General features: G+C 59.8%; 1 protein-coding gene across 7 annotated transcripts in view; it reads right to left on the reverse strand.

Moving 5' to 3' along the window:
* NAV1 (neuron navigator 1) overlaps nt 1-14173 on the reverse strand; it is a 203260-nt gene that overhangs the window by 24367 nt on the left and 164720 nt on the right. For 6 of the 7 annotated variants that reach the window (XM_074351515.1, XM_074351514.1, XM_074351513.1 and 3 more), the window contains 6 exons: nt 5810-5948; nt 5091-5388; nt 3566-4259; nt 2737-3171; nt 2166-2207; nt 1442-1590 (listed from right to left, as the gene is read on the reverse strand). In XM_074351515.1, the coding sequence (XP_074207616.1) occupies nt 1442-1590; nt 2166-2207; nt 2737-3171; nt 3566-4259; nt 5091-5388; nt 5810-5948 (1757 nt within the window). Of the gene's footprint in view, nt 1-1441; nt 1591-2165; nt 2208-2736; nt 3172-3565; nt 4260-5090; nt 5389-5809; nt 5949-9303; nt 9443-14173 lie in introns of all 7 variants that reach the window. The other variant, XM_074351517.1, reaches the window with a different exon arrangement.

Raw genomic sequence — 14173 nt, forward strand, 5'->3', positions numbered from 1 at the left:
GGTCTGAGTGGGTCCCCGGGGAAGGCGAGCCCTACTGGGGAGGCCCTGCGTCTGGAGCAGAGGATGAAGATCACGGCCTATTTGAAAGCCCTTCCCTTGGGCCTGCCTGCCCTGGAGATGTCGCTTTTGAAGGTGAGGCTGGGGGCCTAGCGGCTTTCCAGAACCTTCAGATCCTTGGATGTGCCAATGGAGGTGGGGTGTCCTGGTTCCCTAACAAGCTGGCGGCCTGGGAGGCCTGAGAGTTGGGACCAAGACTCAGATCGGAGCAGCGATGGAAAGAGCCGGCAAGAGAAGGGGGATCAGGCGGGGCCCCGCAGGGAGAGCGGGGCCCCCCCACACGCACGCCATCAGGGCTGATGCTCCAGCAGCAAGAGCCGGGTCCCGTGCCCTGTCCCCCCTAGCTGGAAGGTCAGAGCCAGTCAGAGTGTCGGGAGGCTCCACAACCCTGCTGACTTGCAGAAGCTGCCCCCGTGGCCCTGGCCACTCAGCGTTCACACCCATGTGGGCCACGCCCACGTGGGGCCCCAGCTCCTGTCCCGGATGTGTCTCCACGTGGACCCAGGCGGAGGAAGGCCCCCACCTCCCCCTGGGCCCTCTGCACGTGGACCCTCTGAGGTGATCGCGGGCCCAGCCCTCGTCCCAGTGTGGTCCTCCCCGGACACAGAGAACCAGCCGGCCCTGCCTCCATGGACCAGACTACCTTCCCCTGAGAATCGCTCCCTTCTCTGGGAAAAATGACGCTGACTCCCAGTTTTCTCAAACTCCCCACAGTCGCCCCATAGGCTGCTGCAGGCCCTTGTGCTTTCCTGTTTTCCTTCACTCAGCGAAAGAGGGGTGGGTTTAGAGACACAGCGAGGCAGCAGAGGCCCGGCCCGGCACAGTCCCACCAGGCCATGCGGCCTTGGGAGCCAGCGCTGCAGAACCAGGGCTACGAGCCTTGTGCCTCTGCCCCTCCCATCTCTGAATCAGAGTGGCCGCCTTCCCCTGCTCCTGGGCCAGGAAGGGTGAGGCCAGGACAGCCTCACCCAGCTCTGCCTCCAGGGCTGGGATGGTCCCAGTGGCCAGAGCAGCTGGCGAATCGTGAATTTCCTGGACCCAGAGGCATGGCCCATCCTTGCCATCAGCCGCCCTCCCTTTCCCCCCAGCGGCCCACATGGAGGGTCCAGGGTCCTGGGTCAGCGCTGGGAGGGGCGACTCCTCTCTGGCTGCTCTGGCCTGAGCGCTGGGCCTCAGGTTACGGCTTTTCCACATGACCACGACGCAGACTCCCTGAGCTACGAGGACCCACAGCGTGTGCCCAGGGCCACCTCTCCGCCATCTGTCTCACGCTGGATGGGTAAATGGAGGCACCGTGCACCAGCCCACACGGTGCAAATCAAGTTCGAGATGAAACCCGAGGGCCGGCTGCCTCCGCCGCGGTCTGGTGACCAGAAACACTGACCTATGTTGGTGAGCTGGCCCTTGGCGCTCAGGGACGTGGAGAGTGCAGAGGGGGATGGCAGCTCGGACCGGTCGTCGGACTCGGGCAGTCCCCCGATGGTGTGGGAGTGGCGCCTCTCCTTGGCCTCCTCCTGGGACTGGAGCTGGTACCTGCAGAGGCAGCCGAGAGCTCAGTCTAGGTGTCTACACGCGAGGCCAGAGGTTCTGACGGCAGGACAAGGTAGGCGGGGCAGACAGGCGGTGACCAGCCCCCCTCAGGCCGTCAGGAGGTGTGGAAGGACTAGGTGTCCCTGCAGGGCTTCCCGAGGCGGGGTGAGAAGATGGAGGAGGCTCCGACAGAGCCCGAGGCTCCGTACGCGGCCGTCTGGGCAGCAGGTGTCACTGGCCTGAGCACTCGGTGCTGCGGCTGTGGTGGGGAACTAGGGGTGACCTACTCCTGCCCACCTGAGCGACCCCAGAGCTGGGCCTGGGTAAGGGTGCGAGTCCCAAGTGCACACCCGCGCCTCCTTTGTCACCGAAAAAGAACGCCGGCTCTAAGCTGACTCACACAGAGGTGAGCCTGGGGAGGGTGCCGGGGGGGGGGGCGGGTGTGCAGAACCACAGACAAATGACTCGGCTGGGAGGGTCACTAAATTCATGGTGGGGGCCTGGGTCAGGCCAAGTTACATTTTTTATTCAGGGCAGGAGCCTCAGGTCTGGGAAGAAGGAATACATGTAAGGGTTACCTGAGTCCTTTCTTGGGAAGAGTGTTCCGATCTCGCTGATTACTGTGGAGGGAAAGAGAGAGAGAAGCACGTGGGTCCATCCGAGAAACTAGTTTGGGGCCAGAGGATGCAACATCGGACACCGGACTGGAAGCGCCTTCCTCCCACACACGGAGGAAGAGGGGGGCAGGCCACCTCCAGGCCAGTGACCAGGGGACAGAGCCGAGACGTTCAGTGTTTTTCTCTGATCAGGAATCAGGGGGCGGCGAGTTTTCTAAAAGATCATATTATGACAGATGAAAACCAGGATGTAATGGAGCAGAAATGATTTGGGTCCAGACAGCAAAGCTTCGGATGACCTTAAGCCAGTCACGGGATCTTAGAGAAGTCACTTAATGTCTCCATGTGCTGGTCTCCCCTTGTCTGGGACAAGAACGGTAATTTAGAAACAGAATCCTACCTATTTCGCAGAGTTGTTGTGAAGCAAACGAACTCACTTACCGTTACAGAGATACTGAAAGTCACAGCGTGACGAACGACACAGGAAAGAGCTGCAGTAACAAGTGCCCCGACGTGGGGCCCACCCACCTACCTGTCCAGCTGTCCGGTCCTGGGGCTTCCGCTCCAGCTCAGCTCTTCCGCGTCCTCCTCGGCGGGGGCGGCGGGGGGGGTGGGGCTGGGGGCGCTGCTGGGCGTGGCGCCAGGCAGGCTCATTGGCAGCTGCAGGGACTCCATGCTCCTGTGCAGGCCTGAGAGCTTGGGGTACATGCGCGTCTCCCTGGGGACGCTGAAACCACTCATGAGCTCCAAGCCCTGGGAGAAGCTGGCCGAGTTGATGTTGAGAATCGGGGCCGGACTGGGGCTAAAGCACGAAGTGGGGGCGCCCCCAGCAGCTGGGCCCGGAGCCTGCAGATCCGGCACCTTTGAAGCGTGGGTGTCACTGGATGACGGAAGGTCCAGACTGTTAGAATTGACCTTGTCCAGGCTGGCCAGTGACGGCGGCTTGACAAAGCTCTTGGCTGTGGCCCTGAGGAGCAAAGATGAAATAGCGTGTTCAGGAAAACGGAGTCAGAGAAGCAACAGGCACGCGGCATCTCGGAGACAGCCCAGTGCCGCCTCCCCGCTCTCTGGCTCTTGGCAAAGCTCGGAGGCTTTACTTAACACCACCAGGGGCCCAGTGGAGGAGACCAGATGCCCCCGGCGGGCACCTTCAGGTCTTCAGGGGCGGGCAGCTCACGCACAAGGGAGACACTGCTGAACGTGTAGGCGTGTGTCAGTGAGCAGCACACCACCCGCACATGTGCTGGGAGGCAGGCTCAGGGCTGATGAGGAGGGCACCGCCCATGGCTCGGAACAGGGAGAAGGAACTTGGCTTTCGGGGGAGCAGGGGGCCGTGGGAGGATGCCGCCCAGCCCGGGTACCTGAGAGGCGTTGGCGGCAGCTCTGCCAACTTGGGGGCCGGGGAGTGGCCGGCTGGGTTCTTGGGCGTGCTCTCCGGGGAGCCCACGCTCTTCACGGAGACACTGTCCACGTCCAGGGCCACGGCCTTGGCTTTGGCCTTCTCCTTCTCTCGGTCTGTCTGGTTGACGGGGGCCGGGGTGGTCCGGCCGCTGGCCACCTTTGAGGGCTCCTTCAGCCTGGAGGGGGTCAGGCCAGCCTGCTTGGCGCTGAGGAGACTGGGGTCGATGCTGCTGCTCACGGGCCGGGGTCCGCCCCGCCCGCCCGTCACGCTCATGGAGCTGGACTTGGCCGGCCGGGGCAGGCTGCGGTACTGGATGTTGGACCGGGCTCCGGGGGCCAGGAAGCCAGGCTCTGCACCGTTGGACACGTCCAGGCTGGTCTTGCGTCCGTTTGCCGGCTTGACGGGGATGCCTGAGGACTTCTGGATCTTGCCGAGCGTGGCGGAGCCGCCAGTCTGCACAACGGTGGCCGTGCCTGTGGCAGGAGGGGGCTTCTTGTAGCCGAAGGATCCCGCAGTGGAGGGGCGAGCGATGCCCGAGGGGGGCTTCTTGGCATCGCCCAGGCGGTCGCGGCCGGCGTCGGAGGAGGAGCGCTGCAGGCCCGCGCTCTTTACCGCGAGCTTGCCCTTGTCCGCGGCCTTGCCCTCAGGTCTGCCTGTGGGGGGACACGCACGAGTCAGAGGAGCCCCCGCCTCTCCCTCTGCGGAGAAGGGAGCTTGATCAGTGTGCTGGGGGAGTCTCACGGGCCTGGCGGTGGGTGAGCAGGGGCCACACAGGCTGAGGTTCCCCCCTCACCAGACGGGGGCTTCGGCACAGCTGGCCTAGTACTGCTGGGTTGGTTTGTTCTCATTTTCTGCTCCCATGGTAGGACATTCCATTTTGGTTGACATGGCAAAGGTGATCACAAAGGCTACCAAGAAGGAAGTAGGTCGGGAAGGGTGGAGCTCAGCGGTGGAGCACGTGCTGAGCAGGCACAAGGTCCTGGGTTCCATCCCCAGTGCCTCCATCGAAAAGGAAGAAGAAAGCAGTCTAAGCACAGGGCAAGGAAGGGAGGGGGCGCGAATGGCCCAGGCTCTGGACCAGGCTCTGACAGTGCCTGCGGCCCCTGGAGACCCGGCTGAGGCCAGCAGCGGCCCAGGGGCCAGCCGGGAGGCCCAGGCTCTGACTGTGTTCCCAGGACCTCCCTGAGCTGGCAGACAAGGACCCTGGGAAGGTAAGATGCACATGTCAGCCACGTGTGCGGGGAGAGGAAAGGGCCCCGGAGTGTCTGAGATGGGTCAGACCAGGCTCTGATCGCAACACCCTCCTCATCCGCCTCCTGCCCGCCTTTTAGCCCCTAGGAGTGTGTCTGCACACGGCACTGGGGACAGGAACACTCTCTTCCCTGACTTGGGCCAGACAGTGCGTGGCCTCCCCAGGGAACTGCCTGCTCGCCCCCCCGGGGCCACATCCCTGCGGAAGAGGGGCCACCGCACGCTGGGCTCACCTGCCACCTTGAGGGCGCTCTGGGCCGTGTGAGTGATGGGGGAGGTGACGGCCACTGGTGGTGCCTTGCCCTTCTTCAGGGAGCCAGGGTGTCCCAGGGCGCCAGGCTTCCTCAGCTCCCCAACCTTGGACGCGTCGTCGCAGCTCTCCGGACGCTCCCGCCGCCACTTGGAGGCGCCGGGCTCCATCTTCAGGCTGCCGCTGTCGTAGTCCAGCCTCCGGGGGGCCTTCTCCTCCGACTCACTGAACCAGCTCAGCCCACTCTCCGCCAGTGAGCGCTTCTCCGAGTCTGTGCGCAGCTGCGGACGAGAAAAGAAAGCAGCGTGGACACTCGTCCAGGGACGGAGTGGGGGGCCGGGGCTACTCTGGCTCCGGGTGGCCCTACTCTTCCAGGCAGTTCAGTCAGCCCAGGGTTTGCACTGGCACCTGGAGGCGCACGTACCCTGTGCACCCTCTCTCTCTCTCTCTCTCTCTCGTGTGCACCGGTCGGAACTGGCGCGGGCACTACACACAGACGCTCACCACACCGCCGCTCACGTCTCAGGGACGTCTGGGTGGCTGCAGCTTCCTCCCGCCAGCCCCAAAAGGTCTTGGCCAAAGGCGTTAGGGAACCAGCCCCAGGGAGTCGGGGGGAAGTGTGCCAGCCCGCGCACAGGCCCCAGCCGGTCTGCTCCGGGCCTCCTCCCCAGCTGGTGGCCGGGCTGTCTGCAGGCCACGTACCACCACAGCGGAGTTCCTGCGGGACGCGGTGGGCGTGCTCGGGAGGGAGTTGAGCGAGGAGCTGGCGTTGAACTCCTCCGAGCTGAGGTTGTCTGAGGCATCGCTGAGCCCACTGCTGATGGAGCTGCTCTCGTCCCAGCTGCCGGCAGGAGGGGAAGGTGAGCGGTTAGAACAGAAGCCAAGCAGGAAATAAACTTCCCGTAATGATGGAAGAATGGCTGGATTCCCATGAAAAAGCAGCCAAAAGGAGAAAGCGTGGGGGTCAGTCCTGGTGCGATGTGAACGGCCTGGTAATTTGGTGAAGTTCTTTCGTAAGAGGAAAGGATTAGCTTTATCTGGCCAAGGATGGTGTTCTGTCTCCTGCAGGGAGGTATGTTACACAGACAAGGTAATTCTGGGATCAACCTAACTGTACAAACGACTTCCCTCTCCCTGCAATGGCCTCCATTCTCGTAAGCACCACACCTGTGCTCGTGTTCAGGTGCGTCCTCTAGATACTTCTCCCTTTTCTAAATTTTCCATGCCTGGTGACTCGGGCCAGAGAAAGGCCGATCTTTCCAGAGCCCCCACGCCTGTCACTTCTCGCTGCGCTTGCCCGCGGTTCTCCCCGGCCCGGACCAGGTCCAGCTGCTAAACAGCGCGTCCTGAAGGTGCCGTGGCCAGGCAGAGGTGCCAGGTTTGCACGGCATGGTTTCGCTTTCCTGCCAGTTGCTCGGAATATCAGATCCGTGGTGTGGGGAGAGACTGCGTCAAACATCTGTGTCTGCACGACTTCATGGCAAGAACCCCAGTCCACGTCGCCAGGGGCTGTTCAAATACCACCCCCGTCACCCCCCAAAACCCTCTCGTCGGTTTCTGTGTTTGACAAGTTTCGCCGTCAGAAAGCTTATTCTCAGCATCTGAACAACGCCTCCTCTCCAGGTACACCCGTCTCCCTTTGTGCTGGCCTCGCTGGCTATCACAGTTTCTTTTCCCCCACTTTTTAAAAAAAAAATTGGAGTATAATTGATTGACAACACTGTGTTAGTTTCTGACGTGCAGCACAGTGATTCAGTGCTGCTCGTCTATTCCTTTCCACATGCTTTTTCGTTATGGGTTGTTACAAAAGTTGAATATAGCTCCCTGTGCTGTACAGTGGGACCCGAGTGTTTATTTTATATACAGTACTTGGTTTCTACTAATCCCGAACTCCTAATTTATCCTTCCCCCACCCCAGTGAGTCAGACAAATATCATATGATATCACTTATATATGGAATCTAAAAAAATGGCACAAACGAGCTTGTTTACAAAGCAGAAACAGACTCAGACAAGAGAACAAGCTTGCGGTGAACAGGTTTCCCTCTGGTCACACGTTATTTCTAAGCTCAGACTCTGTGCCCTCTGACCTTCCTTCAAAGCTCCTGTTCCTCAAGTCTGGCCCCATTTCTACTTCTTTCTTCTGGAACCTAAAAAGGTCCTCAACCTCCACTCAAGCTCTAGGGCGGGGTCTCCAAGGCCCCACATCTGCGATCGCAGTGGGTTTGCCAGCTTTGCGTGTGTTCGAGGACTCGGATGCTTTCTGTGAATCAGCTGGTGTCTGGAAACTTTCCCTTTTGATTTATTCTGAGTTCCATAGGATGGAGCAAAAAGCAGGCGCGCAAGTCATCTCCGTGCTTGGCCCGGGCTTCAGCCGGCCTCCCTCTGATTTACTTGCTGGGAATAGGAAAGTGGGTGGTTTGGCCGTTTGGCTTGTTGCTCTGCGGGGATTAATCCAAATACACTGAGAAACAGCAAAGAAAGCGCAGGGATCAGAACACGCGGCAGGGAGATCTCGATTTTACTGCTGTGAACACGGCCGTTACCGACTGACAGTCCGCCTCTCCCCCAGCCAGTGACGTGTATTAAATCTCACGTTTGTCGAGGGCTAAAACGTCGCCTCTCCCCGCACCCCCCCGACATTGTAGAGAAAGACTGCTGACGGGGAAGGATCGATCGGGCTTTACGGCGCTATCAGCTCTCCTGGGTCAAGATAAGAGGAGCAGTTGGCTTTTAGGGCAACGGCAGAAGATGCCTGTCCGTCCGCGGAACCGTCCACCTGAGATTAATTCTTGGTAATCAAGCCCTCGGAGCAGAGGACGTTCTGTCTGCAGGGCCCTTGCAAAAAGAGGACGGTCGTCCACTGACCCCAAGGAAACCCTCCCTCTGTCCTACGCTTTACGGAAACCCCTGCAGTGGGGAGGGGAGTTTCTCTTCTCAGAAAGAGCGCGGTTCCTCCCAAGTCACAGGCTCTCCCTGGAGCAACAGGGTAGAGGACTACAGCCACTGGGCAAGGCTGGCTGGAAGACTGAAGCTTTCCCAGTGAAGTTCTTTTGCAGGTTCTGAATAAAAGGAAAATTCTGTTGTCATGACTTCAGGGTGAAGCATCTCCATTGGAGAGAACATATTTTCTTTCTTTAAAAAAAAAATTATAAGTAACACATGCTGTAGTCAAGACTCAGACTACAGGAAAACGCCGCCTTTCTGCCCTCCCGCTGCGGCGTCCAGGCACCCGGGTCAGGAGTTTGCTGTGCCTCCTTCAGAGCAGCCAGCCTGGCTCCCGGCTGTCCACCGTCCGGTCTGCGGGCCGCCCCGGGCTCTTCGCCTGCCTGCGGGGCTGGAACCTCGGTCCTCCTCTTTGCTCGTGTCCTCTCTCGTTTTCGAGAAGCGCCTCTTCTAGGAGGTTCCTGGAAAAAGGTGCTTGGGGAGCAAACTCCACAAGCTCTGACTTACTAGGTAAGACGTCTTCATCTTCTTCTACACACGTGGGCTTGGCCAGGCGGGGAACCGTTAGCTGAAGCCAGCGGCCCTTCAGGAGGTAACGGCTCCAGCGTGCACTGCTGCTGGTCTGACTCCCGGTCCTCAGGAAGGGACCTGTTTCTCCCTTTCTCCCTGGGACCTTCAGCATCCTCCCTGGTGTTGGAGACCTCGCTGAGGATGGGCTTGGTGTGGGCCGTTTTCACCCACTGAGTTGGACTCCTTCCTGGACGCTTTCAGCCAGACGCTCAGGGCCCTCAGCTCTGGGAAGTTTCTCTAGTCATTTCTTCGATGATTTCCTCCGCCCCATTTTACAGTTCTCTCTCTCGGGAGATTCTGCAGCCAACACACTGATTTCCTCTTATCTTCCAGCCACATACACACACACACACACACACATATGTTTATATATTTTAATTTAAGTGCTTTTTGGGTAGCAGCCTCACTTTCACCCTCCACTGCCTCCATACGGCGTTCGTTCTGCTACCATTTTTAATTTCCAAGGGCACTTTGAGGCCCCTGTGTCGTTCTGTCTTCCAAGGACGCAGTCTCTCTCCCTAACTCTTCAGGGACACGGGCCCACGATCTCTGCCTGACGTCCGGCTCCAGGGCGCTTGATTCCGTTCTTGTCGGTGAGACTTCCAGCTTGCAGACTCCTGAGACCTGACGACCCCTGGCTGTTGGCTCACACTTAAGACTGGGACCGGCCTCCCGCCGTACCTTGTGCGGAAGCTCTGTGTACGTAGGTGGGACGCGCCAACAATGGCTACAGTACAGAGGATGTGACTGGACCGACTGACTGAAGTTTCTCCTCTGGGGCTGCTCAGAATTCCTAGTGATGAATCTTCCAAACTCCCTCCTGGAGGAAATAAGACCAACGTTCTAAGAGTGGAGCCAGGGAAGGGCCAGGGGTCTCAACAGTCAGCGTGTGAAGCCTCCCTTAACACTAGTTCAGGATCTGCGCCCCACCGGGCCCCAGCCCACGCGTTCAGGCCCCCGTTCTGCCCTGCCCGGAGCGTCGTCTCCTGCTGACGAGAGGGAGGGGCCGCTGCCCTCCAGGAGCCGTGGGGGAGGGCAGCTGCGTGTCTGCGTGTTTCTCATGTAACTTTCCACCCAGTCCTCCGGTCTCTAGTCTCCCCTCCTCCCCCATGAAAGACATCTGATGTCACCGACCACCAGGCGTCCTGAGGGCTGGGATACAAACGGGGCTGCTGCCGCCTTGCCCGCAAACAGGCTGAGGACTCAGCTCCAGGCCAACAGATCCGGCCACACCTGCCCTTCTGATTTCCAGCTTCCCCGAGATGTGTGGAGGCTGCCTCTCCCCTCTCCTAGTCTCTGTCCTTGTGGTTTTATGATTTGCAGAAAGCCCAAACCCTTTACTGCCATTTTACCCTTGGGGCAGTTGTGAACTGTACTTGACTAATTTTTTTGCAACGGCAAAACGCCCCTGCACGGCACTTCGCAGAGCTGCTCCTTCGGCCTGGACGTTCTGGCGGGCAGACCGAGTCGCGTGAGGAAAGGAGACGCTGACCTTGGAGTTTCATCAAATCGGGACGCGGCAGAGGGAACCGTGCGGATGACGATGTTTTGCATAATCAAGAGCTGGGAGAAGAGCGCTGCTTGGGCCCGCCCTCCCGACACGGGACCGCTGCGGGTGTGCGAACGGGGCTCCGGGGGAGCCTGTGGGATCTGTCCGCCGGGGAGTCAGAGGGCCGCGGGCGCCGCGGGAGCTCATGGGACCTCACGGGGCGGGGGCGGGAAAGGCAGCTTTGACCCGGCGCCGCAGGAAGGGGGACGGCAGGCCGGGGCTCGGGGCGCCGGGGCCCCCTTCTGTCGGGGACCGAGAGTCTCTGCTCGCTCTGGGCTGGGCTGCGCCGTCTCCCATCTGCCGCTCCGTGCAGGCGTCTCTCGCCCGGGCCTCAGGCAGGAGAGGGCGGGCACTGACAAGCTGGGGCTAGACGCACCAGGACGTGAGGAAAACAGGCCGCAGGGAGCTGCCTGCGCCCAGTTCTGTGTCCAAACGACATCGCTGGCGGCGACCCGAATGTGAGAGAAGTGCTCCCTCGCGCAGGCCTATGTTGCTTTACACCGTCCGCTTTGCACGGCGTGGGACAGTTGTTGCAAGGGCGGTGACACTCCCTCGCCCTCGCCCACCCTCGGAACAGAATGGGGAAGAGGTCTGAACAAGCAGCCTCACGAGGCACCACGCACGGGACAACGAAAAGGGCTCCTGTCCCGGCGACCCGAAGGCCCTGAGCAGGCTGTGCGCGCACAGCAGACTTCCCGGCAGGGTCTCGTCTCCCCTCTTACAGCCGCCTCGTACCCCTCAGCCCTCCCTCCAAATCCTAAACTTCTCGGTTCCTGTTTCCACGAGAGGTATACTGGGCTTTCCTGACCCCTCAGCGCCGCGCACACACCTCCTCTCCTTTCTCCCCACGTCCCGCGCCAGGCTCCCTGACGGGACCGCCTCCTGCCTCTCTGTCTTCTTTCTGCCCTAACTCTGGTCAGATCTACCGTGAGACCTTCTCATTCGCCCACTGCCTGAGCCTTGCTCCTGCCAAGACGCACTGAATACAAGAAGCCTAGTCCCCCTAAGGTGTAGCTCTTCCCGAACCTCCACTAGCTCCTCACCGCTGACACAGCCATGTCAGAGGCCGCCGTCCCGCTGTTCAAGACCGTCTGTGAGCCGTCACAAGCACAGCGAGGTCACGGAGAGCACAGATGTAGTGGCCAGACCATGTGGATTCAAGTTCCATCCACTCTGCCCAGGCTTGAATTCCATGTCCATGTGGCAGACGTCCACTGAGCTAGTGGACACACGGGGCCGTGTCAGCTGGAGGGACGCCTGACAGTGAGTGACTGTCCAGAACGAGCTCACAAACCAAGAGTGGAAAGACACAGAAATGAAACGCCATATCTGAAGGACAGGCCACGTACGGGGGAGACCTCAGATAAAGGAGTGGCCCGATTCTCTGACAAGATCCAGGCGTGACTCCCACAGTGGGGTGTGGACAAGTCTCCACTCACGCCTTCTCTGGCTCCCCCTCTGCTGCGAACCCCTAGGCCCCTCGGGCTCTCCCTGAGGTGTGGGCGTGAGGGACTGCTTCTTGTCCCATCACTGCGCAAGGACCCGGTCCTGCAGAGGATTCTAGGGTCTGAGAGTGACCGAGCAGGACCCTTGTGTCATCAGTGACGGTGTTCGTAACTGCTAATCGTATAATAATTTCAACGGTTTTTCTCATGCTCTTGCAGACCAGGGCTGGGCTGGAGAGGAGGGGGCTTGGGTGGTCCGCCCCACCGCCCCGTGGTGCCGCGTGCAGGGATCGTGCTCAGCGCTCTTGACTCCGACACCTCAGAAATGGTAGCGGGGTTTGTTTCCGGTATCTTGTTGTTCATAACTCACCCCAACTGTGCACGCACACAGTTATTTTCAGCCCCTCGTGGTTTCTTTGTATTCTGTTGTTCGCGGTGCAGGTCTCAACCTGCACAAACACTGCAGCCTGCCTAAAAGGCTCAAAGCATTTATCAACCTGACTCCACGTGGCACAAGTTTTCTCTAGAGCTCTTTTCCACGGGCCCCCTCCCTAAGCACTCTTTGTTCCAGGCGCAAGAATATTAGGAGTCCCAAAGCCGGAGGAAACATCACACCCAGCAGCCCAGCAGAAGGAGGGGGACCCGCTGCATCTGCAAAGACAAGAACTTTGCAACAATTTGTTACCCTGTATACGATCTCTACGGAAAGCAGCACTGCCCCCTAAACTTTTATTACAAATGCCCCTGTCTCTCTCCCCAGCAGGCTCACAGTCTCAGAGGCACTGGCCCACTGTGACCTCCTCTGCCTGGCAGAGAAATAAAGCTGCTTTTTCTACTTCGTCCAAAAGCCTGTCCTCGAGTCTCACTTCGGTCTTCGGGATCCAGAGGCCGGGTTTATGCAACAGGGGCATTTTCACGAGGACTTGACAGGAATGAACACAAACCCTGCCTGCTTCCCGTGGGCAGCTCCCTAGCTGTGCGTCTGAAATCTTGCCTTTCCTCAGGGCCCAGACCAAGCAGCACGTTTGCTCCGAGGCTCCCCAGGATCCTCCTCGCCCTCCTGTGGCAGACGCACCTGTGTCTCTAGCGGAGCACTCTGCCTCTAGCTGGTCCTGTCCACACGTCTCCACCAGACTGTGTCTCCCGGGGGCAGGATGGCGTCTCACGCATCTCTGTCCCTCACACCGCATCTGTATGTGGTGGGCCTAGACAGACTGCAGACTTCAGTCCTGGCTTGTGTGGCAGTCAAAAAGCATCAGCTCAGGGAAGGGTTACGGTTTGGAGCTGCTACATATCTGTTCTCCGAGAATGACCAGCAGTTTGCTTCCAAATAATCCTTGCTCCAGTGGGAATGCACAAACTTTCTCTTTTTAGGACTTTTAGTTCCCTGCTTAAATTCCCCATCTATTCAAGAGTGAAAGCCACCTTTTCTCCCAGACCCTTAAAAATATTTATAAGAAGTATCTAACAGTCCTTTCTGCCAGTTCCCACATGTCAGTCATCCACTGGCCTGCTTCTGCTGACTGTTCCTCTCTCGGTTATGGTCTCCTGATTCTTCATGAGTCTGGTAACGTTTTACAGCACGCCAGGTGTTGTGTGGGCACGAACGGCACCACCTCCGCTGGAAGAGGACCGCCCCCTCCCGGTCAGGCTGCTGGGGTCGAGGGCTGAGCCAGCCTCACCCGCGGCAGAGCTACATCTGGGCTTGCTGTCACTTTGGCAAAAGTCGGTTTGGCACTGGTTCAAGTGACCTAAGGGCAGGACCGGGCTGTCCTTCCTGGAGGGCTCAAGTCTGACCACGTGAGACCACAGAGGCCTCTCTGCGCTGGGCAGCCCGGCCGCCAGCTCGCGGGGCTGCTGTGGGTTCTGGCCCGAGGTGACAACCTCCAAGCGCTCAGGGAGGGGCCCCTGTGCTCTGCGGGGTCTTCCTCGCCCTCCGGCCTGCTCTGGGACTTCTCGGTGCTGCACTGCTGGGGGGCCCTTGCTGAGCACCCAGCGAGGGGGGGGGGGATGGTGTCTCAGCTTTGCTCAGGGAGGGAAGGCCTCTGGGCAGGAGGTAGGGGTTAGGCGTCTGCTGTGCCTAAGTCTCCCTTTGCTGGGCCCTGGGCAGCCTTTGGAAGTCTGTGTGCAGCCCGGCTACCTTCTCCTGACCCTCATCTCTGCTCAGTTAACCCCCTCCCCGAGCCCCTTGGAGGAAGAAGGGCTCGTCCGCTTCTGGAGTCAGTTCCGCTAGCCACTCTGCATGCTCAGATGTCTCCTTCTTTCTTTTCCGACTTCTCTCTGTTACGTCCCAGCTGGCTCTCGTGGTTAGGGCGGAGGGCAGCGTGCCGTGACCCTCTACCATTCCTTCGGACAGCCTAGCCCCTCGAGTGCTAACGCAGCAAGCCCTCCGTGGAGGCTGTAAGCAGGGAGCGGACCCCTCCTCCTGCTCGCCCGCCCCTCCCCAGCACAGGTACACTCGTCTCCGGGGCGTGGGTGCACCCATGTCCTCTGGAGGAGGACAAGAAGGACTGTGGGGAGACACCACCCTGTGTACGTCTGTGCGGATGCAGGACAG

Source organism: Camelus bactrianus, chromosome 23 (genome assembly GCF_048773025.1).
Source record: "Camelus bactrianus isolate YW-2024 breed Bactrian camel chromosome 23, ASM4877302v1, whole genome shotgun sequence".
Taxonomy (NCBI): domain Eukaryota; kingdom Metazoa; phylum Chordata; class Mammalia; order Artiodactyla; family Camelidae; genus Camelus; species Camelus bactrianus.